The following is a 22565-nucleotide window of genomic DNA, read 5'->3' as shown; positions in this document are numbered from 1 at the left end:
AAATGGAACATTTTAATTTTGACTGTGAGCACTGCACCAGAAACAGTAGAGCATATACTTCTATACTGCAGGAAGTATACAGAAGAAAGGAGGAAATGGAAAGAGCTGGATTAGCTGGAGTAAGTAATGATTCATTGCTGTAGTGTAGTGTAATGATACAATGCATTTTCCCCCTAATAATGTAGCCTGCTTCGTTACCCAAGCCTTTATTGACTAATAACTCTGCTGCATAGTATTACGCTATACGATGGCTCCCCCTATTGACAGTTCATGGTACTGGTACGTACGCTCCAGCGCTACTGCGCATGTGCACAACCCTATGCATGTTTCCATAGGAGGCAGCTGCTGCTAAAATCCACAGAAGAACATAAGAAGAAGTTTGTTAAAACAACATGGAGTCTGACTGTTGACACTTTAATATCAAAGAAAACTAAACTGAGTATCGTCGTTATGCAGCAGGAGGACGTTTGTTAGCAGCTCAATTACTGAAACACAGCAGGTAAGATGTAAAGATGAACTAATTCATGTTGAGTCTAGCCTCGGCCTACGAAGAGATGTGTTTGCGTTGCTGTTGCTGTTGTTGCTGTTGCCTGCCCTCTATATTTATCTTTATTTTACTCATCCTTGAAGATGGAACATAATTTTATCGAATTACTCTAGCTGATTTAGCTTGTTATAAATGTGATGTGATCCATAACATTCGTAGGCTATACATTGGTGAGTTGCATGTTGTTGATCTCACTATAGGTAAAGTAAGTAACTCGTCTAAAACAAAATCAATATTTTATAGCATTAGAGAGTGAGTGCTTGATATCCATCAGATGTCAAGAGGTGCAAACGTAGCCTAAACCAGTAGGACCAGTAGTCTCTTTTTACCTCCTATGATGATTTTCTGTTAGAGCCTCCATGTCTTCATGCCCCAGACATTTGAATCCTTACCAACTAAACATTTGTCTAGCTGTAGTGTAGTCGTTCTTGACCTTTATTTTCAGGCTGCGATCATTATCATTTTCAGGCTGCGAACATTATCATTTTCAACTGGGGACCGGTCTGGGGATCTTATATTTTGATAATTAATTTATGTATTTGTTTTTGTCCAGAATTCCTCAAATTTTGTGACTTACATTTTGTCTTTTGATTTTTATTTGTATTTTCTTTTCTGTCTACAAAAATCCCAAATCAAAACGGCTACTATTCAGGTTATTACTTATTTGTAATGACCGTCATCCTTTAGTCTTCCATCTCTCTGCTTGCCTAAGGCTTGTATCATTTATTTATTTATTTTGAACACAATGTCATCAATGGGGCAGGGAGTCCACCCGAGTTGGTTACTGTACATATTTCTTTATTTCGTGTATATGATGATTTTTTTGCATAGTAGGCTATTCTGTATATTTGTCTATCATTGATGTTTGAGTACAAAAGGAACCCAATGGAAATTGGATTCATCCTTTTAGCAAACAATTAGTGTATTGTGACATACCAACAGTCCTACAGTCATTAGTCCGACAACACCGTCGCTCCCGAGTTCCGACATGTGCTGCGGGTTAAAACTAAACCGTGCTCAGCGTGCTGTGGGTTAAAAATCACCCGTGGCTCCCGACATATGCTGCGGGTTAAAACTGACCTGTGGCGGGTGTCGGACTAATGCCTGTCGGACTGTACGTCAGAACAAAGCATGCACCCGTATTGTACTGTGCTTGTTGTTCATGCACACTTTTAATGAGGTATTATTAATAATAATAATAATAATAATATCTGGGACTTATATAGCGCTTTTCATGACACTCAAAGATGCTTTTTACATGTGTGGGGGCCTTGGGGGGGGGGGGGGGGGTGGGGGAGAAAAGGACAACCTAGAAAAAAACAATTAAAGAATGAAAAACAATAAAACAGTGCATATAACAAGTTTAAAAACACATCCGCTTGGAAATGCAATTCTGAACAGGTGGGCTTTCAGTGCGGATTTGAAGGTAAGAAGTGAGGGGGTGTCTCGGATGTGTTTGAATATTCAATCAATCAAAACGTCACGATGCTAATGACGCATGTGTTTTTACCACTTTTTTAGAGTCATGGCATCTGGGAAGGGGAAGATCCGCTCCACGCGTAAACTGTGTTCCTGGATTGTGGAACAGGTGAGTTTATATAAAACCATGAACAGTAGTAACTTGGTTCAACCAGTGCCACCATATTGCCTAAAACAGGGGTTTTCAACAGGTGGTCCATCCATGGACCACTGGTGGTCCGTGAAGGTATTGCATGTGGTCCCTGACCATGCATTTAGTAATGTAGCAAAGTGAAGATTTTGTATTTTCTTCCATGGGAACAGTGCACTAAGCTTTTGTGCACTGTTCCTTGGAAGTGCATCAATGTTATCAGAATTACTGGGAAGTCTGAGGTTAAGAAATTCCACAGAAAAGGCAGTTAGAATCTCAAGAAGGTTAAGTGTACCCGCTTGCCTGATTGAGTCATCATTATTAGGAAATGTGCCCATACAATCATGTCATCATGTGCCATTTTTACTTATATTATACTTATGCAAGATATAGCCCAATGTGTGGATGTAGATCGGCTATTTTAAAATATTTTTCAAGATGGTTAAATATGGCAAAAAGGTTTAGGGATAAAGGTTAAGGCACGCCCAAGATAGGACCACATGTGTCAGTACTGTATATCAGTTAAGTCCGTGGACCACCGTTTGAGAAACAGACATGGGATGCATTCCATAGCAAGTGTTACGAAAGCACTAATCTTAGCCCATATCCCATTGCAACACAACAGTGGTCCCCAGGTTGATTCTTAGTCAAGGTGGTGGTCCCTGCCTGGTTCACTATCAGGTGAAAACCCCTGGCCTAAAATGAAAAGAACAAATGTTTTCAGTACAGATAACATTTTTGATTTCATAAAATACTAAAATATGTATTTAAATGTTCAATGGTCAGGTCAGGTCATTAACTTTTCTTTTTTTTAACACAAATCTTTTCTTCTGGGGGTCCTTGGTACAAAACCTTTTCAGATGGGGGTACGATACGCAGCCAAATATATATCAATGTGGCGGTCCTTTTGTACGAAAACGTTTTGAGAACCACTGGTGTGTTTGTACGTCTTGTGTTTGGTATATGGGTGTTGATGGCAGTGATGTTTGTGACTCCAGGTCAACAGTGGGAAGTATCCAGGCCTGGTGTGGGACGATGAGGCCAAGACCATGTTCCGTATCCCATGGAAGCACGCTGGCAAGCAGGACTTCAGTGACGAGGACGCGGCCTTCTTCAAGGTGCACATAGAGGGTTGGTTGGGATCCTTTGGGATTTGAAGGATTCCGGTGTTGTCGGACTCATGACTGTAGGACTGTTGGTATGTCTAACCAACATATGCACCGCTTCCTTTAAACGGTTCCCCATATTGATTCATATATATTTTAAGAAATTAACCACTGACGGTGTGATAGACCGCTTCCGGTTCCTCTGATTCCTTCGTTTCTGGATCCCAACCCGAGGTAGAAAAAAAGAAAGGAAGACCAATATTGGAAACACTTTACTTTGGGCCTACAAGGCATTGCAATCGCATTTATTATGCACTTATCATAGCACAACTTATAACAATGTTTATGCCGTTTTATAAGCGCTGCCATAATCCATTATAAGCTCAGCGGTACAGTGCATTATAACTACCATGTAACATAGTCCATTCTAATAGAAGTGCTACTATTTGTGATAATGTAGTTAATGTCGTTGATTTATATTGGATGTCTTCGATCAGGGGTCTTCAACACAGGGTCCGGGACCCCTAGGGGGTCCTCAGAGTTACTACAGGGGGGAGCCGCCAAATCTTTGTGATGAGATTTATTTTTTTAAATCCCTATTCTGAGCTAAACTTTATAGATGTTGTAGATTGTCTATTCTTGACAAAGAGGTTTGGTGCAGGGACACACACACAAAGTGCAAGTTTTCTAAGTAGTAACGGTCTGAAAATACACATGAATCCAGCAACATTACACAATGACAGTGCTGTTAAAAAAAAAAGTCTATGAAGCCATCTATGAAAGTTGAATCCGCAACACGATGAGTTTGTCATGGCTGCTGCTGGCAAATTAAAATAATTCAAAGAAAATTCAACTTGTGAGTGCGGGCTCTTTCTATAGACTTCTGTTAATCAATGGACGGTAGACCACGCTCGCCGTGTTATTTGGAACCTATTTTGACATGAATGACCCCTCCGCCCCCTGTTCCTCCCCCAGGCATGGGCAGATTACAAGGGCAGATCTGTGCAAAAGAGTGACTGGAAGACACGGATGCGTTGCGCCCTCAACAAAAGCCCAGAGTTCAGTGAGGTCTCTGATCGGTCGCAGCGCATCCCTGAGCCTTACAAGGTGTACCGGCTGGTTCCCCTCAGTGAACAAGGTGAGACTGAGATCAAGCCCAGGTCTCTTTTTCTATTGTAGCACTTGGTAAGCCTGTAGAAAGCAATAAGCTCGAAAAGAAGAAAGAAATGGCATGTTACAGCATGTGGAGCATATTGTGCCATAGGCTCTATATTGAGAGTGCGATGCAAGTACAACTTTGATTGTTTGATTGAATACTTTATTAATAGGACAAAAAAAAAGCAGAGAAGAGTACAGTTTTATACAAATACAATGCTAAGGATTGGACCCAAGAAAGCTTTGGGGACCTTGAGAACTCATATTTCATAGAATTCATACATACTATGATTTAATAGCTCTACGGAAGCTTTATGGGTCCATTCAGTATTAGTATTAATATGGAATATGGCGCCTCAATTAGGCAAACTAAGGCAAGGAAAATTGTAGAGCACATCTCATACACATGGTGTGCCTTGTTTTTTTGGGTGGCATATAATTATAGGCAAACATTAAAAAAAGAAAAAAATTATATATACACACGTGTGTGTGTGTGTGTGTGTGTGTGTGTGTGTGTGTGTGTGTGTGTGTGTGTGTGTGTGTGTGTGTGTGTGTGTGTGTGTGTGTGTGTGTGTGTGTGTGTGTGTGTGTGTGTGTGTGTGTGTGTGTGTGTGTGTGTGTGTGTGTGTGTGTGTGTGTATATTATATATATATTCAAATAAATAATAGTGTGTAAATCAAACTGTGCCTTGCAGAGTTTGGTCCTCATACGGCCCTCATGCATATGTCACATCGCTAATCTGACCGATATCTCTGAGTCGGTGTCAGGGGCTTTGTCAAAGTCATATATGGGCATAGCGGTCGGATCTGTGGCTCTGGAAAACCAGTTTGTTTATGGTTATGTCGAGTCATAGCAACATGCCTATATATATATATATATATATATGGCCGTATCGGATTTATTCATGGTTATATCCGACTCGGTGAGGTGGCCGTGATCCGGATACAGATATATGGAGCTGAAATGCTCCATATACCGAACAATCTGACGGTTACAACATGCCAGTCTTAACCACGAGGACACCATGCCAGCCTACAGTATGAACAATGTGACAGAAATAGCAGATCCACAAACTCACAGCATGCTGCGTTGTGAGCTTGTTTGTAGAACGGTAGCCCCCCCCCACCCCCAAAAAAAAATGACGTTTCCCCCCTGTTCATTCAAGTGATTGAACTGTTGGTTCTATTGGGTCAGGTGTGCCTAAGAAGAAGAAGAGTGTGGAGGAAACCAAACGGACTCAGAACTTGAGGCCCAGCGAGTCAGGAGGTCAGGATCCTCTGTCCTTTGTCCAGATCCTGCATATCAAGGAGGAACCGGTCACACCTCAGCTGGTGAGTTTGTGGGTATTACCCGAAAAAAACAACACAAGGAAAATAATAATAATAATATACACACACACACACACACACACACACACACACACACACACACTCAAATAATTGCAATTAACAATTTAATTGTGTGTCTGTGGACATTGCATTTCTGTTTGGCTAAAAGGCTGCACGAACTATAGTAGGGCAACAAATCATTGACATCAATTATTTACATAATCGAAACAACATTAATAGTGTAAATGGTCGATCTACAAGCTCAAAAATGTTTGAGCGTGTACGTACGTAGCTCTATTTCCATTATTTGATGAAGATTCAGCAAAATAATTATAATTTGCGAATTATGAACCAATTGTGGCAGGCCTATTCATGCTCTCGCGTTTCAAGTACAGTAACTGTTTTTGCTTCCAGTGCGATGAGGACGTCCTGCCAGGAAGAGAGGTGAGAGTGGAAACGCAGGAACCAGCCCAGCAGATCAGCACCATGCAGACAGAAGGATGTACGTTCATTGTTCAGGAACCAGCCCAGCAGATCAGCACCATGCAGACAGAAGGATGTACGTTCATTGTTCACGTTCATGTTTCTTAAGTTGCTTGATTCATGATATTCATTTTAGCTGCCCCGGGCCCCTTCCTATACAAACCAATTGTAACTTCAAAGTAACGCATTTTAACCCATGGAGATTCATCGAAAACACCCATCCTTGGTTCTGGTGACTCATACTGCCCTGCTAATAATTTTGTGAGGAGGGGGGGGGGGGCGTTGTTTTCTCAATGTATTTTTCATGGATCTTTCTTTTCTTTTTTGTATTTTCATAACGGTTATCTGTGAAACCGAGTCAAACAAAAATGCAGTGCCACAAATTTTACAATTCCAAGTGCTTGTCAGGGTGCGGTGGGTGGGTCCCTGATTCAAATATGAATATATTGGGGGGGGGGGGGGGTGCAGCGCAGCCTGGAGTAACTTAACACAGCAGTAAGCTATCATGGATTTCTCAGCAGTTTGAATAGTGTACCCCTTGGAGGAGAGAATTTCTTCCAAGTACCTGGAAGGAATATCGTATTGCAATATCCTTGCAATACGATAAGCATATACTTACAACCACATGTGTACATTTAGATATCATTGGACTATATGGACCATGTCATCAATGGGGCAGGGAGTCTTATCACAATGCTAAGGATGCATGTGTTTTTACCGTTTTCTTGCAGTCTCGTCATCTGGGAAGATCCACTCCTCGCGTAAACTGTGCTCCTGGATTCTAGAACAGGTGAGTTTCTAACGCTGTCAATTAAATAAACCGATGAACAGTAGTAACTCGGTTAAACCACCACCTTGTCAATAACGAAAAGAACAAGTGTTTCAGTACAGATCATATATTTTTTTATTTCATATCGTATATTCGTATACAATACAAAGATGTATTTCAATGGTCAGCACTATAGAACGTCGCAGTTCCGCCCCCCGACGAGGGCCCAGATAATAATTCCGCCGTTCATTCACTTTTCAAAAAGTATTTATTTAAAGACGTTTACGCCGTGGACAAAGCCAACTATTGTTGTGACAAATCATGACAATAAACACAATGTTTTTTGGCAGATCAAATAATTAGTAAGACGAAAAAAAGGCAGGGTACAACACTTTTTGTTTAGTTTTTCTTCTTACTAACTAATATTTTCTGTATTTTAAACCCTTTTATAAGATTTTAATGCATTATATTTGTATTGACCGACCTGTGGCATTCTGATGTTGTTCTTTATACTTCTCTATATTGCTGTATAAATGTCACAAATTTGCCAGCAACCAATCACGCACTTTGGGTGTTGGCCAGATTGAGGACGCTCCCTAATGAGTGCACCTTTGTGCCAATCTCTATAAATGTGAGCAATTCAACCATCCCTGTCATACCCAAGGACTGTCTAAAGAGGACGAGACGCGAAGACAACATGGCGTCGTACGGGCGACGCCATGTTGCTCCATGGTGCTCCATGGAAGGAAAGAAACATGCGCAATGGGCTATATGCAGCCAACACTTCCGCGTTCAGCTTCCTTGGTCTCAACTGCGCATGTTTCTTTCCTTCCAGGGAGCACCATGGAGCAACATGGCGTCGCCCGTACGGTCTTCGCGTCCCATCCTCTTTAGACAGTCCTTGGTCATACCCAGGAAGAAGGCATTTTGTGCCGAAACGTTGGTCATCTTTAAAATAAAGTGTTTTTGTTTTGTATCGTGACTACGAGCTGTGTGACCTCTCCTTCTTTTTCAAGTTTGTCTCCCGTGGTCAGCACCTCCCCACTATTGATGTGTGCCCCTCCTACCACTTGGTTTGTTGTGACACCAGGTCAACAGTGGGAAGTATCCAGGCCTGGTGTGGGACGATGAGGCCAAGACCATGTTCCGTATCCCATGGAAGAACGCTCACAAGCAGGACTTCCGCAGCGACGAGGACGCAGCCTTCTTCAAGGTGCAGGGTTGGGATCCTTTGGGGTGCATACGTTGGTTAGACATACCAACCGTCCTACGGTCATAGAGCACCGAAGTCCTGACGTAACTCGCTCATACCTTCGATTCCCCTGGTTCGCGGAAGCAATTTCTCTATGGAGAATAACATGAGCTCATCTTAAAATCGTTTCATATAAGTGTTGTGGTCCAAAAATAAACAAGCTGTCTCGGCGTTATCGTCAGGGAGGTGTCTCTGTATCGTTTATGACAGTCAGTCACTCATATATGATAGGCTACAGTCTGTTTCTAGCGAAAATGTAACTAATTCAGTAGCAGTAACATTAGCGTTTTCTCTCAGTCAGTTGATTCTTAATATCCATATGAGTGAAACGGCCTGGATGACATGTTTATTTTTCAAACACAGTTCTTATATGAGGCGATCTAAAATCCCCCTATGGGGATTATAATGCAAATAACAAGTACACGAACCTGTGGATTTGCGCCCTCTACCGATATTGACGTCGGACTTCGGTGCTCTATTAGTCCGACTAACACCGTCGCTCCCGACATGCGTTGCAGGTTAAAAATCAGTTTATTATACTCTGAAATGTGGTATAAAATATGTAGCAATAAAAATTGATGGCAATAATTACAAACCCCACTTAATATTATGCCAACAGGAAGTTGGTTTGTTCCCCAACCTAACCCAATCTCTAAACAGCCCCAAAGAATACCAATATACACTTGATAAAAGATGCCACGGCAAATCAAACGCACACCAAAAGAGCACTGCAATAAGCCTACAAAAATAGACTAACACTTCTATTGGAATTGCAACCGTAAAGTCCAAACATGCTTGCTTTTTCACCAGAAGGGGGCAGTAAGAGACCGGCTAAGGAAATATCCCTGAGAATATCATCACTGCAAGCAGCCTCTCTGAAACTACAGCTGTACCCAGTTATACTACAACAGAATGATGTTGCACAACAGCAGTTCATAAATCACAATGAATAGTAACTTAAAAACTAATATAAAACTAAATCCCACCCCCCTCCTCTACTGTACATACTTATTCCTTTGATTTCTAACAATGTATATGATTTTGTTTTTTTTGTTTAAATGTTCTGATGAATTGAAAATGGAGGACCACAATGTAAACAAGTCTTAGTGCTTTCTGGTGTTTACTGTACGTTCACTGAACTGCTGCTCCTCTCTAACAAACGTGCACCCTGGTACCTAACCTAGGTTTGTGTGTCTGTTTGTTCCCCTTTCTTGCTCTATTAACTCATTTTGGGCGGGAACCCCTTTTGGTGTTTTTTATCCCACGATTTTTGTAACCCATTTTTCACCCCTGTGTCAATTATCTAATGTGATCCTGGGCTCTACACACCCTCCGCCAACCTAGTCCCCATATATGTCACAGGTGACAGGTGACGTCATCATTTCCGGTAGAACGCCGTCTCCCGGTAGAACGCTGTCTCGGTAGAACGCTGTCTCTCTGAACAGAAATAAGCTAACCTAACTTTATAAACATAAAGAAGGAAGAACATCATGCCACCAAAGAAGCAGCGTTCCAACCCTGTCCCTGTGATGGAAGAAGAAGACGATGACAATGACATTGAAGAGATCCGTAAGTCGCTAGACTTCATGTCATCGGAGATGGCCAAAGTGACGAAACAGCTGAAGGCGCTGACAGAGCTTGTATCCGAAGTCAGGCAACTTAAGGATATGATAAAAGACAAGAACAAAACCATCGATCAGCTGGAAAAACGTGTACAAGACCTGGAACAGTATACACGAATGGATGATGTTATTATCTCGGGATTTAACATCAAACCCCGCTCATACGCAAAAGCTGTAGCGGGGGGTGGAGAAGTCAGCGAGGACGCTGCGGATGCTGACCTACAAACGCTGGAGATGCAACTTTTGAAATTTCTCGAGAGTAAAGAAATACTGGTCGATGCAAACGCTATCTCCGCATGCCACACGCTTCCTCGGAAGGATCAGAACGGTGAGAAGGCTAAACCTGCTATCATTGTTCGATTTGTGAACCGCAAGAAGAAAACCGATCTACTGAAGCAGTGGAAGAAACTGGAGGGGACCCAGGTTTACCTGAACGAGCACCTTACCAGGAAAAATGCCGAGATTGCACGAGAGGCACGATCCTTGAAGAAGAAAGGCAAGATAAAATCAACGTGGACCAGGAACTGTAAAGTGCTAATACGGCTAAATGGATCCACTCCTGAGGAAGAGAAGACAGTGATGGTAAGAGAACTGAAAGACCTTGATGAATACACGTGATGCTGCTGTCTCCTCGGCCCGGAGGGCTAGAAATAGATATGTAGCAATGAAGCTAGCGCTACTACTGATTCATTTTTGGATTATTTTTTGGATTGTTTATGCCCTTTTGGGCATGGCATGGCCATGGTTTATTTCCCTTGTCAGAAGGAAAGTTGGAACCTCTCTACGTTTTTCTCCCAATTTAAACAATTTATTTTTTCGATGCATTGTGATCTTTGCATGCAGGGAAAAGCCGCCTGCCATGCGAATCTCTGTTCGCATGTTGTTCTTTTTGTCTCCTTATTTGCATGGAACTTGGCTTGTGGACATATCTGGGAAGGACAATGCCCCAGCGACTTATTTTTCGGGGTCTGGACTTGACAAATTATTTATTTACTATTCAACTTCTGTTCATGGATGTATAGCCCGTTCTATGGTGGATACATGGCCCCATGGGGTTCCGAAACTCTGCTCTGTTCTTTTTTTGTGGACTGGAACTAGCAATGACCTCTTTACTATTTTTTTCACTTTTTTTGTACGGACAAATAGCCGGTTTTGTGGGCGATTATTGTGTGCGTGCGTGCGGGCGTGTGTGCGTGCGTGCGGGTGTGCGTGCTGGTGTGGGCGTGCGGGCGTGTGTGTGTGCCGGTGTGTGCGGGTGCGCGCGTGCGTGCCTGTGCGTGCTGGTGTGGGCATGCGGGCGTGTGTGTGTGCCGGTGTGTGCGGGCGGACGTGTGCGTGCGTGCGTGTGTGCAGGTATATGCAGAATGCGGATTGTTGGATTTCCAAGCTCATTGTCATGATTTTATTTACGTTTTTTTTGTTAAACAATGACACTTAATGAGGATGAAATTAAGTTCCCCTTTAGGGACATTGACGATGATGATCTAGAATCCACTGTTAATCTTAACTATGGGAGTGATTCCATACATCTACTATATTCAAAATGTGAAAATCTCAACTTAAAAACTTTTGATCACATGGAATACAAAATCCACGATTTTTGTAATGATATAGATCCGGAAAATTACTTCTTTAACAGGATTAGTAATACCTGTGAGTACTATACTGATAAGCAATTTAAAGAGGTCAAAACAGAAGGTGATTTCTCAATAATTCATTTCAACAGCAGGAGCTTGTACAAAAATTATAAAGAAATTGAGAAATATCTGTGTCAATTTAGCAAATTCAGCGTAATAGCGGTTTCCGAAACCTGGTTAGAAAAAGAAAAAGGTTATGATGTGGGAATGGAGGGATATGAATTGTACACAATGGACAGGACCAATTCAAAATCTGGGGGAGTTGCACTATATGTAGATGCGGCTCTAAAATGCAACATGATCCCATCAATGTCAACCACCATTGATGGAATTATGGAATGCATAACCATTGAAATTGATGTGGCAGATTCTAAAAACATAATCATAAGTTGCGTGTACAGAACACCTGGATCCTGTCTAGACACATTTAATCAGAAGCTTGATAGCATGCTCGCTAATATAAACAACAAGGTACATATATTAACGGGTGATCTTAACATTGACCTCTTGAACCCTCATGGGAATGCTAAAACAGCCGATTTTATAAACGGAATGTATAGTAAAGGTCATTTCCCAATCATCACTAAACCAAGTAGAATCACAACAGATACAGCCACATTGATTGACCATATATACATAAATGCAACAGATTGTCAAACCATGGCCGGCCTACTAATAAACGACATAAGTGACCATCTTCCTGTGTTTGGGATATTTCAACAGCTTCTTAAAAAGGAAAACAATATCCAAATGCACTCCCACAAGCTGATAAGATGTAGAACACCTGAGTCCGTTGCTGCCCTAAAGGTTGACCTGAGTTTGCAAACCTGGGACGAAGTATATGCTACTGATGACCCTGACCAGGCCTATGATGTCTTTCTGTATACCGTGCTTAAGCTGTATGATAAACACTGCCCGTTAAAACAGTCCAAACTCAAGAACAAAGTTAAGCAAGATAAACCATGGATGACCAAGGGCCTTGAAAATGCATGTAAAAAGAAAAACACATTATATAGATTATACATGAAACATAGAACAAAGGAGGCAGAAAGTAGATATAAAACATATAAAAATAAATTAATGAGTATTATAAGATATAAAAAGAAGGAATATTATCATAAACAATTGGAACAACACCGAAGTAACATCCAAGGTACATGGAAGATTCTGAATAGTATAATTAAAAAGGGCCAGGTAAGTAACAACTACCCAAATCATTTTATTAAAGATGACACCATTATAAATAATACCAAAGAAATAGCAAATGAATTTAATAACTTCTTTGTAAATGTCGGGCCTGCTCTTGCAAAAAACATCCCGGAGCAGAGAGATAGTGAGGGTCTAGATGAAAGAGTAATCAAACAGAATCCAAATTCGATCTTCATCAGGATTGTAAACGAAAGTGAAATCCTGGAGATTGTCCAGAAGCTAAAAAATAAGAAGTCAACAGACTGTACAGACATAGATATGGCACTAATTAAAGACATCATATATTGTATAGTAGCACCATTCACATACATCTGCAATCAATCATTTTTAACTGGGGTCTTCCCAAACAGTATGAAGACTGCTAAAGTAGTTCCTATATTCAAAAATGGAGACAAATATAACTTCACAAACTACCGACCTATCTCTCTGCTGTCACAATTCTCAAAAATTCTAGAAAAACTGTTTGTGCAAAGGCTTGATAACTTCATAGAAAAACACAATTTATTAAGCAGTCACCAGTATGGTTTTAGATCAAACAGGTCCACCTCTATGGCAGTCACGAAATTGGTAGAACATATATCTACAGCAATTGATAATAATGAATATACTGTAGGGGTTTTTATTGATCTGAGCAAGGCATTTGACACTATACATCATGGCCTGCTCCTAAAAAAAATGGAAAGATACGGTATTCGAGGAACTGCAAATTCATGGCTAGAGAGCTACCTCAGCAACAGACAACAGTATGTAAGCATGAATAATGTTGAGTCGGAAAAACAAAACATCTCATATGGAGTCCCACAAGGCTCTGTACTTGGGCCCAAACTGTTCATAATGTACATAAATGATATATGCGAAATATTGGAAAACTTAAATTGCGTATTGTTCGCGGACGACACAAGTCTGTACTGCACAGGGGGGAGCCTCGAGCAGCTCCTGGACACAGTAGAAAAAGAGCTTATAACTCTGAAAAAATGGTTTGATATTAATAAACTGTCACTAAACTTAAGCAAAACTAAATTCATCATCTTTGGAAATAGGAAAATAGACAAACAGATCAAAATCAAGTTCGCTGATGTTGAAATCGAACAAGTACAAGACAGTAAATTCTTAGGAATTATAATTGACAACAAACTTAACTGGCATACACACATAAACAATTTAAGAACCAAAATCTCTAAAACTATCGGAATACTGTATAAGATGAAACCCATTTTGGACCAGAAATCACTGTACTTACTGTATTGCTCCCTCGTACTTCCGCACATCAGTTATTGTGTGGAAGTATGGGGGAGCAACTATAAATCAAACATCAACCCCATATTTCTTCTCCAAAAGAAAGCAATCCGAATTATAAATCACGCCGATTATTACGCACCAACAAATCCACTTTTTATTCAGTCACACACCCTAAAATTGCATGATCTGGTAGACCTCTCAACAGCAGTTATAATGTATAAAGCACATAACAGACTGCTTCCGCCCTGTGTCCAGGAGTTGTTCGAGGCTCGAGAGAGCAGGTACAATCTTAGGGGATTCGGCATATTCAGGGGGACTAAGGCTAGAACCAACAAAAAAGCGAGATGTATAAGCGTAAGAGGTGTGAAACTGTGGAACGGCTTAGACAATGAACTGAAAAAGTGTAGCTCAATTTATACATTTAAAAGAATGTACAAATCTAAAATAATAGATAAGTATAGAACATTATTATAACCTAGTATATTTACTAATCATATCTTAATCATATTAGTACACAATTATTATGATAAAGCAATATAATAACTATATAATAACCATATAAATAACTTCTTCTCATGTGCGACTCTGGATTCTGTGTGATCAAATCTGTCTTCTCCTGTGTGTCTTTGTTTTATTTTTATTTTTATTTTTTTGTCCGTTTTTTTGTTTTTGTTTTTTTGTTTTTTGTTTCTTCTCTTTGTTTCTCTGTCAGTTTTATGTCCCCCCCACTCCCCCCCTGGGATAGGCACAATAAGCCATTGGCTTCAGCCTAAACCCTTTTGGTCTAAGTGTAAAAAACACGATGAATTGAATACATGTAATGTAATGTTTTTTTGTTTTTGTATTTATGACCAAAATAAAACTGAACTGAACTGAACATGGGGACATGGGGACATGGGGAGAGGCTGGAGAGCAACGGACTTGAACGCATGCTTCCTTCATGCCTGAGTGTCCAAGTTGCTCCTTTACACCTGACAGGGGGGAGTTTCCCTGGTTGGACGTAGCGTGTGGAAGGAACACGTTATTCCAACCAGTTCCTTTCCCCTCCACCAGGCGCCCCGGCTGGCCAGGTGGAGGCAGTTTAGAGACCAGGATTACTGCATGTTTTTTGTGAGGGTAACTACCCTAGGGGACTCGGGGAGAAGATGCAAACTCCACACAGAAAGGCCCTTTCGCCAACCTTTTGGTGTTTTAAAGCATTATATTATACTTTAGCTATTGAAAAATAGCAGATCTACAAGCTCATATACAAGCTCTATGAACTTGTAGGTCTGCTATTTTTGAAAAATCGAACGACTGACATGGAAACAGGGTTTTTCAGAAAACATATCATGTCATCAGAATATCCAATTGCTCAAGTGCAATGCCAATCACAGATAAAGCCGCTATAAATCACACAAATCTCTGACAGGATTTGAGCACTTTTTGATTTGTTTTCTTTATGTATCATTTCTTGTTACCACCGCACTCTGACTTCTAGCGCGCTATCCACTTAGATCAACAACGTTACATAATGACATGAAAAAGTAGAGCAGGCTCAGCTCGGGAGTTCTGTCCCATACTATTTGGAACTTTTTTGTAACCTGGCTGACCCCATCTGCCCCTTGTTTCTGCTCCAGGCATGGGCAGAGCACAAGGGCAATTCTGACATTGCAGGTGCCAAACACCGGATGCGTTGTGCCCTCAACCAAAGCCTAGAGTTCAGTGAGGTCTCTGGTCGGTCACAGCGGGACAGCCCTGATCCTTACAAGGTGTACCGGCTGGTTCCCCTCAGTGAACAAGGTGAGATCGAGTGGGTTGTGGTACTGGGTATGTAAGGCATAGCATGGGCAACTGGAGGCCCGGGACCCCACATGCGGCCCCCACCTTCACTTAATGTCGCCCTAAGGGTAAATATCGCAATAATATTATTGATTTCAGCTGTTACAATTCAAAACATAACCCCCGCTTGAATTACTTTTGTATTATTAAAATGTTATTGTGGGTTTTTTTGTCCAACGTATTTGTATTTAGTTCATACATTTATGTTACTTTACTGTTATGTTACTCTTCAGCATTACAATGATGACAAAAATATTCTGGATTTCAATTCAAATATAGCAAAAAAATAGCCAATGTACAAGCTCAAAACGCGTCGCATTGTGACGTGTTTTGAGCTTGTAGATCGGCTATAGCCATGAAAGGCAAGAAGCGTACAACCTATGTAGATGCACTGTGGTGCGATCTTAGCATTCACTTTAGACCATTATTTGCATTGCTGGAATCCATCTTTTGATACATTTCCCTTGTGTTATCTTAAGATGTCTTCTATAATACTGTTTATATACACACCATTATCTTTGCACCCAACGTTCATGTTGGAAAGTTCAGGCTTAGGCCATTTTTACTTTAGCTTCTGCAGGCAGATATTATTGTTGTTCTTGAGACCATTATGTGTTATTAAATTAACCAGTTATTAAAGTCCTTTTTCAATTCCTTCATTTCAGACCAATCCGTGGAGTCCAGACTGCAGGTGGAGATGATTACTGCAGACTCCATTAAGCAGGAGGAACTTGAGGAGCACCCACACCTCGGTACGTTTCATGTGCTTTCATATTATCAGGACCTATTTCCGCTGGGTGCGTAGCGTTAGTCCAACGTCCCAATATTCCGACACCCATAAATCCGACCACCCAATATTCCAACCATAGAGCTCCATACTAACCCTATCCCCAAACCCTAACCGCACAGGGAAGCCCCCCACACCCCTGTCTGTTCTGTTGTAGAGCTGTTACAATAATAACAAACCTCTTCAATGGGCTTTTTCCTCAACTTTGAGGTTTAACCACTTGGATCATAGAATCATTCTGGGGGAACATTTACTGAAATTAGCTGAACTTCAAGATCTCTAGCTTGTAGATCAGCTTTTTGATTTAACCCATTCTGGACGGGAACCCCTTTTGGTGTTTTAAGCATTATGGTATACTTTAGCTATTGAAAAATAGCAGATCTACAAGCTCATAGCTCAGCTTGTAGATCTGTTATTTTTGAAAAATCGTGAAAATGTGGTGCAAATCTTTGAATACAGTATATATTCTTTCAGAGCGAACGATTTTAACTCAAATCTTTGCGTCTGGGGGCAGCAACATATTTTCAGATGGGGGATCGTGGCCAAATACAGATAATTCTGGGGGTTCTTGACATGAAAAAGGTTGAGCACCACTTACATTGAAACATAGGCTTTTCAGAAAACTTTCTTTATTTTTAGAATCGACCTCAGGATTAAAAGGGTTAATGGGATTTGGTGAGAGGGGCGGAAAGAGTTTAAGTACAGAGCATAACCCAGTCAACTAAAGGTGGCCTTACACTAGCCGATTTTTTTCAATCTGAAATCTGATAGCACCACACACTACATCGAAATGAATCGCAATATATTTAAGAATCGCAATATAAAAATGAATCGCAATATATTTAAGAATCACAATATAAATCGAATCGGCACCCTAGGTATCGATATCGAATCGGGAGGGAAGTGAATCGATAACTATCACCCTGGGCAAGACCTACGCTGAAAAGACTATCATTTGTTTGGGCGGAAGTTGCAGGATTTTAGCGGAATTATCGCCCAAGGAAATTACGTTGATGCTTTACAAATCAGTTTACATTCTCCGCGAATGAAACAAGTGTTGTGATTGGTCGGGAAAATATCGTATCTGGGGGAAATACATCTTACGGATGTTCCGGAGGATACAGCTAAATAACTACATTTGGTTGGTTGTATGAAACACTTTATGTGACTTATAAACTGAAGATGATGGCCAATGTTGATATTTTTGAGTGGTGCAACCACTCCACAGAACAGCTTTGTCCCTATGTCCTAATGTGACTATGTCCGTTTAGAATACCAGTAGGGGCAAAAGTGGTGCTGTTGTGTCAGAAACACAGAGAGAGAGAGAGATAGTGTTGCACTGTTTCCTGCTAATGAGAGAGAGAGAGGGGAGTTGCACCACTCAGTTCACACAGGTGTGATGTTTCCTTTTTTCCAGGGACCAGCTGCAATACTTCCGTGGACCACCAGGGGTCCAGGGACAACCTGTTGACAACCCATGCTATAGAGGGTTAGTGTATGTCTCCTTTTGAGGAGACATTCAATACACATTACTACTGGCATTGCTATTTTAAATCCAACCACCTTATAAAGATGTTGCTTGCTGCAATTAGGGATTGTCACGTTGTTTAATAATTAATTTTAATCCATTCAGGACGGGAACCCCTTTTTGTGTTTTAAGCATTATGTTATACTTTAGCTATTGAAAAATAGCAGGTCTACAAGCTTGTAGCGCGGCACTCGGTACCGCGCTACGAGCTTGTAGATCTGCTATTTTTTTAATCGTGAAAATGTGGCGCAAATCTTTGAATATATATTCTTTCGGAGCGAGCGTTTTGAACCCTTCATGGGAGGTCACTGGAACAACATATTTTCAGATGGGGGTCTGTGGCCAATTACGGATAACTCTGGGGGTCCTTCACATGAAAAAGGTTGAGCACCACTGACAGAAACAGGTTTTTCAGAAAACTGTTAGGATTCTTTTTTTTTAATCGTCCTCGGGTCTAAATGGGTTAAAATAAGAGGCGAGTGAGCAGGTAGGAAGCCGTAAGGACGGTGAAACTATCATCTCATGCACACAGCAGTGCGCTGAGGCTAGATTGGTCTGGCAGACTCCCTGCATACAGACCAAACCTGTTCTAAACCGCTGGAAGAATAGTTTTACACGTTAGGAATCCACTATTCACTATATCATGTTATGTTTCTGCTCCTAGAAATCCTGCACATGGCTGTGTGTAAAGAGGAGGATTCTGCTGAACGGGAGAGGAGCCCCAGTCTGCTCCAGGAGGAACCAGAGCCTCCACACATTAAAAAGGAACAAGAGGAGGTACTTCTAAGACCAGAGGAGCCTGATGGATCAATGTTGACATTACTAGCAGCAAAAAGTGAAGGTGAGGAGGAGGAGGAGGAGGAGGACAAGGAGGATGATGGAGAACAAGACATGTCTTCCCACTGCTCTGAAGTTGAAGTTGAACTTGAATCTGACACTGAAGTCACTGAAGACAGTGATGACTGGGAGGAGACCAGTTTAGACATTGATGATGAACGGTGTAGCAATAGTTCCAATGAGTCAGGTTACCTGAAGACACAGCCTAACCACGCTGGAGAAAAAACGTTCTTCTGTAAACATTGTAACAAGAGCTTCATTAACTTGGGTAACCTGAGGAGACACCAACGTATCCACACTGGAGTAAAATCATTCTATTGTACACATTGCAACAAGAGTTTCCGTGAGCCATGGTCCCTGAAAATACACCAGCGTGTCCACACTGGGGAAAAACCTTTCTATTGTAAACATTGTAACAAGAGTTTCAGTCTATCGACTACACTGAAGACACACCAGCGTATCCACACAGGAGAAAAGCCTTTCCTCTGTGAACATTGTGGCAAGCGTTTCAGTGACTCAAGTACACTGACGAAACACCAGCGTCTCCACACTGAAAAAACACCTTTCAATTGTAAACATTGTAACACGAGTTTCAGTGACTCAAGTACACTGAAGAGACACCAGCACATCGACACTAGAGAAAAACCTTTCAAATGTAAACACTGTGACAAGAGCTATACTGACTCATCTGCTCTGAACAGACACCAACATGTCCACACTGGAGAAAAGCATTTCCAGTGTAAACATTGTGACAAGAATTTCATTCAGTCATCTGACCTGAATAGACACGAGCGTGTTCACACTGGAGAAAAACCTTTCAACTGTAAACATTGTGACAAGAGTTTCAGTGAGTCAAGGAATCTGAAGCACCACCTGCATCTCCATACTGGAGAAAAACCGTTCCAGTGTACACATTGGGAGAAGAGCTTTGGTCAAGAAAATACTTTGAAAAGACAGAGCATCTACACCAAGGGTAAATACTTTCCACTCTAAATAATTATACAGCTGTTTATTGGTACAGAACAAGCAACATGTTATTGATTATAAATACTGCTCCTGCCAATATTAGGACTCCTCCTTTGGAGATATTGACCAGCTCTTCTTATTCATTGATAATTGCTAATTATAAACTGTATAAATATTAAGGAAAATTAGAAAGGTCTGTCAGGTTAAGTTACCTGCCCAGGGCCCACCCACTTTTGTCATAGCCATTTGGAATGGGAGCTGAAAATCAAAGTTATACATCTTGACCATATGATTTGTGTTAGTTTTGGACAACATCTGTAGGAGTAGTAGCAATCTGGCACAAACCGGGCCTATATGTTTCATCATAAAATGTCATGATCAAAGGAATCCAGGGGGGAAAAAAATGTCGATCGTTCAAGTTAACCTAAACTCCATAGACAAGATTTTTCCTTCCGGTGAAAAATAATCCCTTTCTGGACAAAACGTGCATTTTATACGTATGGTTGGGGGCTCCGAGTGCGTCCACTGCGGAAAGTAGTCTTTCTAATTACCAAAACTGTCTTTGTATTGGTGAGTAGCGAACGTTCTTTTTTTATTTTCGCTACAGTCAAGAGGCTGGTCTGCATTTCATGCAAGGGCAGGAAGTCCAGAGTACCATAGCATTAGAGCTATGGACCAGAGCTACTCTTGTACCCACAATTGTAATACAAAATGACGTCAGACTTAAAAATCGAATGAGCCACAGAATCCAAGGGGAAATACATTTTAATTGTATGACTTAACGGTTGAAGATGTGTATGTGAATCAGACTGTTATAGCGCCACCATCGAGGCAGATTTGAAATATGTATGGTGGCATTTCTTCTTTGGTCTAGTGAGAATGTGCATTCAAAGTTACAGTTTTGTTTTGTTTTTGCTCCCAGACATCCTGCAGGAGGAACCAGAGCCTCCACACATTAAAGACAATCAGGAGGAGCTTCTTCAAAGACCAGAGGAGCCGATTGGGTCAGTGTTGACCTTACCAGCGGTGAAAAGTGAAGATAATGAAGACGTCTCTTCACATTGTTTTGAAATTGAAGTTGAACTTGAATCCGACACTGAAGTCTCTGAAGACGGCGATGATTTGGAGGAGACTAGTTGAGGTTAGTCTGCTTTAAACACAAGGACGAGGGCAGGTAGGGAAAACTAAGAGTTGGCATGTAACAGGGAAGCTGGAGGGCCCTCAAACAAGGAGCTGGAAAAGATGAAGGCAAGGTGTATATATCACCATTTTTAACCTGGCTTTCCCGTTCTTCCCACTTTCCAATCTCTCTCTCTCTCTCTCTCTCTCTCTCTCTCTCTTAGGAGTGAGGTCCCAGTCTTCCCAGGCTCAGGTCTTCCCTTATTCGGAGTCATGTCCATACACCTTCACGTCTCGGGCCTCCATTAAGACATCAAGTGGAGCCATAACAAACTCTACTGTCAAATGCAGGACGAGGAATGGACAGATCCCCTCAATAGCCCACATGTGTAAACACTGTGACAAGAGTTTCAGCCATGCAAGTGTTATGGAGACACAGTTTCTATCAGTCAAGTACCTTATTGTGCCGAATATGAGACGACTCTGATTATAAGACGACCCCCATTTTTCAAGAATCATTTGTGGAAAAAGAACATTGAATATTAAATCTAGTCCCCGATTATAATACAAGTTATACAACCCCGTTTTTTTAGGATATTTCCTTTGGAAATAAAGCATAGTCTTATATTCAGACCAATAGGGTAATCTGACGAAAAAATCGAAACGTCCACACTAATGGAAATAAAATTATATCCACTCGACTATAAATTAGCTCACTGGGAAGATCAAATGAAACAGCGGTATGTTGGTAGCCAGGTGGTTACTGTTCCTGCCTCCATTAGCACTCATCTTTGGCTCTCTTTCCCAAGGTCTTTTTTTCTCCTTCCCTTTTTTTCTTTTAAATCCTTAAACCCAACAGTTTGTTAGCCCATTGTAATTTAGCTAAATGTTGATTTTTCCCTTGTTATTTAGCTAGACCATGCAACTACCAGGCATTTAGCAGATTAATATATTGTATTTATTATATATTATTTCATTATATTATATTCATATAGTCTGATCAAGGCTGTTCTGTTGCGCACGTCAGTGCATTTCAGAAAAGCAGAATAACATTGCGAAGATAATGTGGTAAAAAGGATTTGATCACAAATTCTGAAGTTTAGGTCAACCGTTTAGGTCCTAAACGGTTACTCGGCTGTCTGAAATTGATGTGTAATTGAGCCTTGAATAAATGAATTCATGAATTAACCTCTAGATCTTTTGAGGAGAGACTTTGTTAATAAGAGTGTAAGATGGTAATAAGGTTTTCACTACTGAACTGAGCTGATTCTTCAAATGTCTGAGTAAAACAAATGGATTGAAATATAAGCCTTTTGAATGAACTGACGGGAGCGGAACAACGCCGGTTACTGAGATAGATCTAAATAAGCAATTGTGCAATTTTGTAGCTATAATTTTCCAGTACTGTCATATGAAAATAAAATGCAATGTAATTAGGAAAAGAGGTGTTTGTTAAGTACGATTGCATATGCATTGCAAAATATTTTGATATTAATTTATATGATACAGAAACATTTCTTTTCTGACTTATAAAGAATATTTCTGCTACA

General features: G+C 40.9%; 1 protein-coding gene across 1 annotated transcript; it reads left to right on the top strand.

Moving 5' to 3' along the window:
* The first annotated feature begins 284 nt into the window (after window positions 1–284).
* Window positions 285–22565, top strand: LOC306927423 (uncharacterized protein). Its single transcript, XM_079507154.1, has 14 exons — window positions 285–499; window positions 2069–2135; window positions 3155–3274; window positions 4238–4400; window positions 5613–5749; window positions 6161–6305; window positions 6961–7019; window positions 8089–8211; window positions 15577–15739; window positions 16444–16530; window positions 17983–18054; window positions 18758–19903; window positions 20819–21037; window positions 21240–22565. The coding sequence occupies exons 2-13, from the start codon at window positions 2073–2075 to the stop codon at window positions 21034–21036; spliced, it is 2496 nt and encodes an 831-aa protein (XP_079363280.1). The 5' UTR covers window positions 285–499; window positions 2069–2072; the 3' UTR covers window position 21037; window positions 21240–22565.

This window comes from Electrona antarctica (genome assembly GCF_951216825.1).
Source record: "Electrona antarctica genome assembly, chromosome: 8".
Taxonomy (NCBI): Eukaryota; Metazoa; Chordata; class Actinopteri; order Myctophiformes; family Myctophidae; genus Electrona; species Electrona antarctica.
The sequence above is the reverse complement of the archived record's forward strand: the minus strand, read 5'-3'. Positions and strand labels throughout refer to the sequence as shown.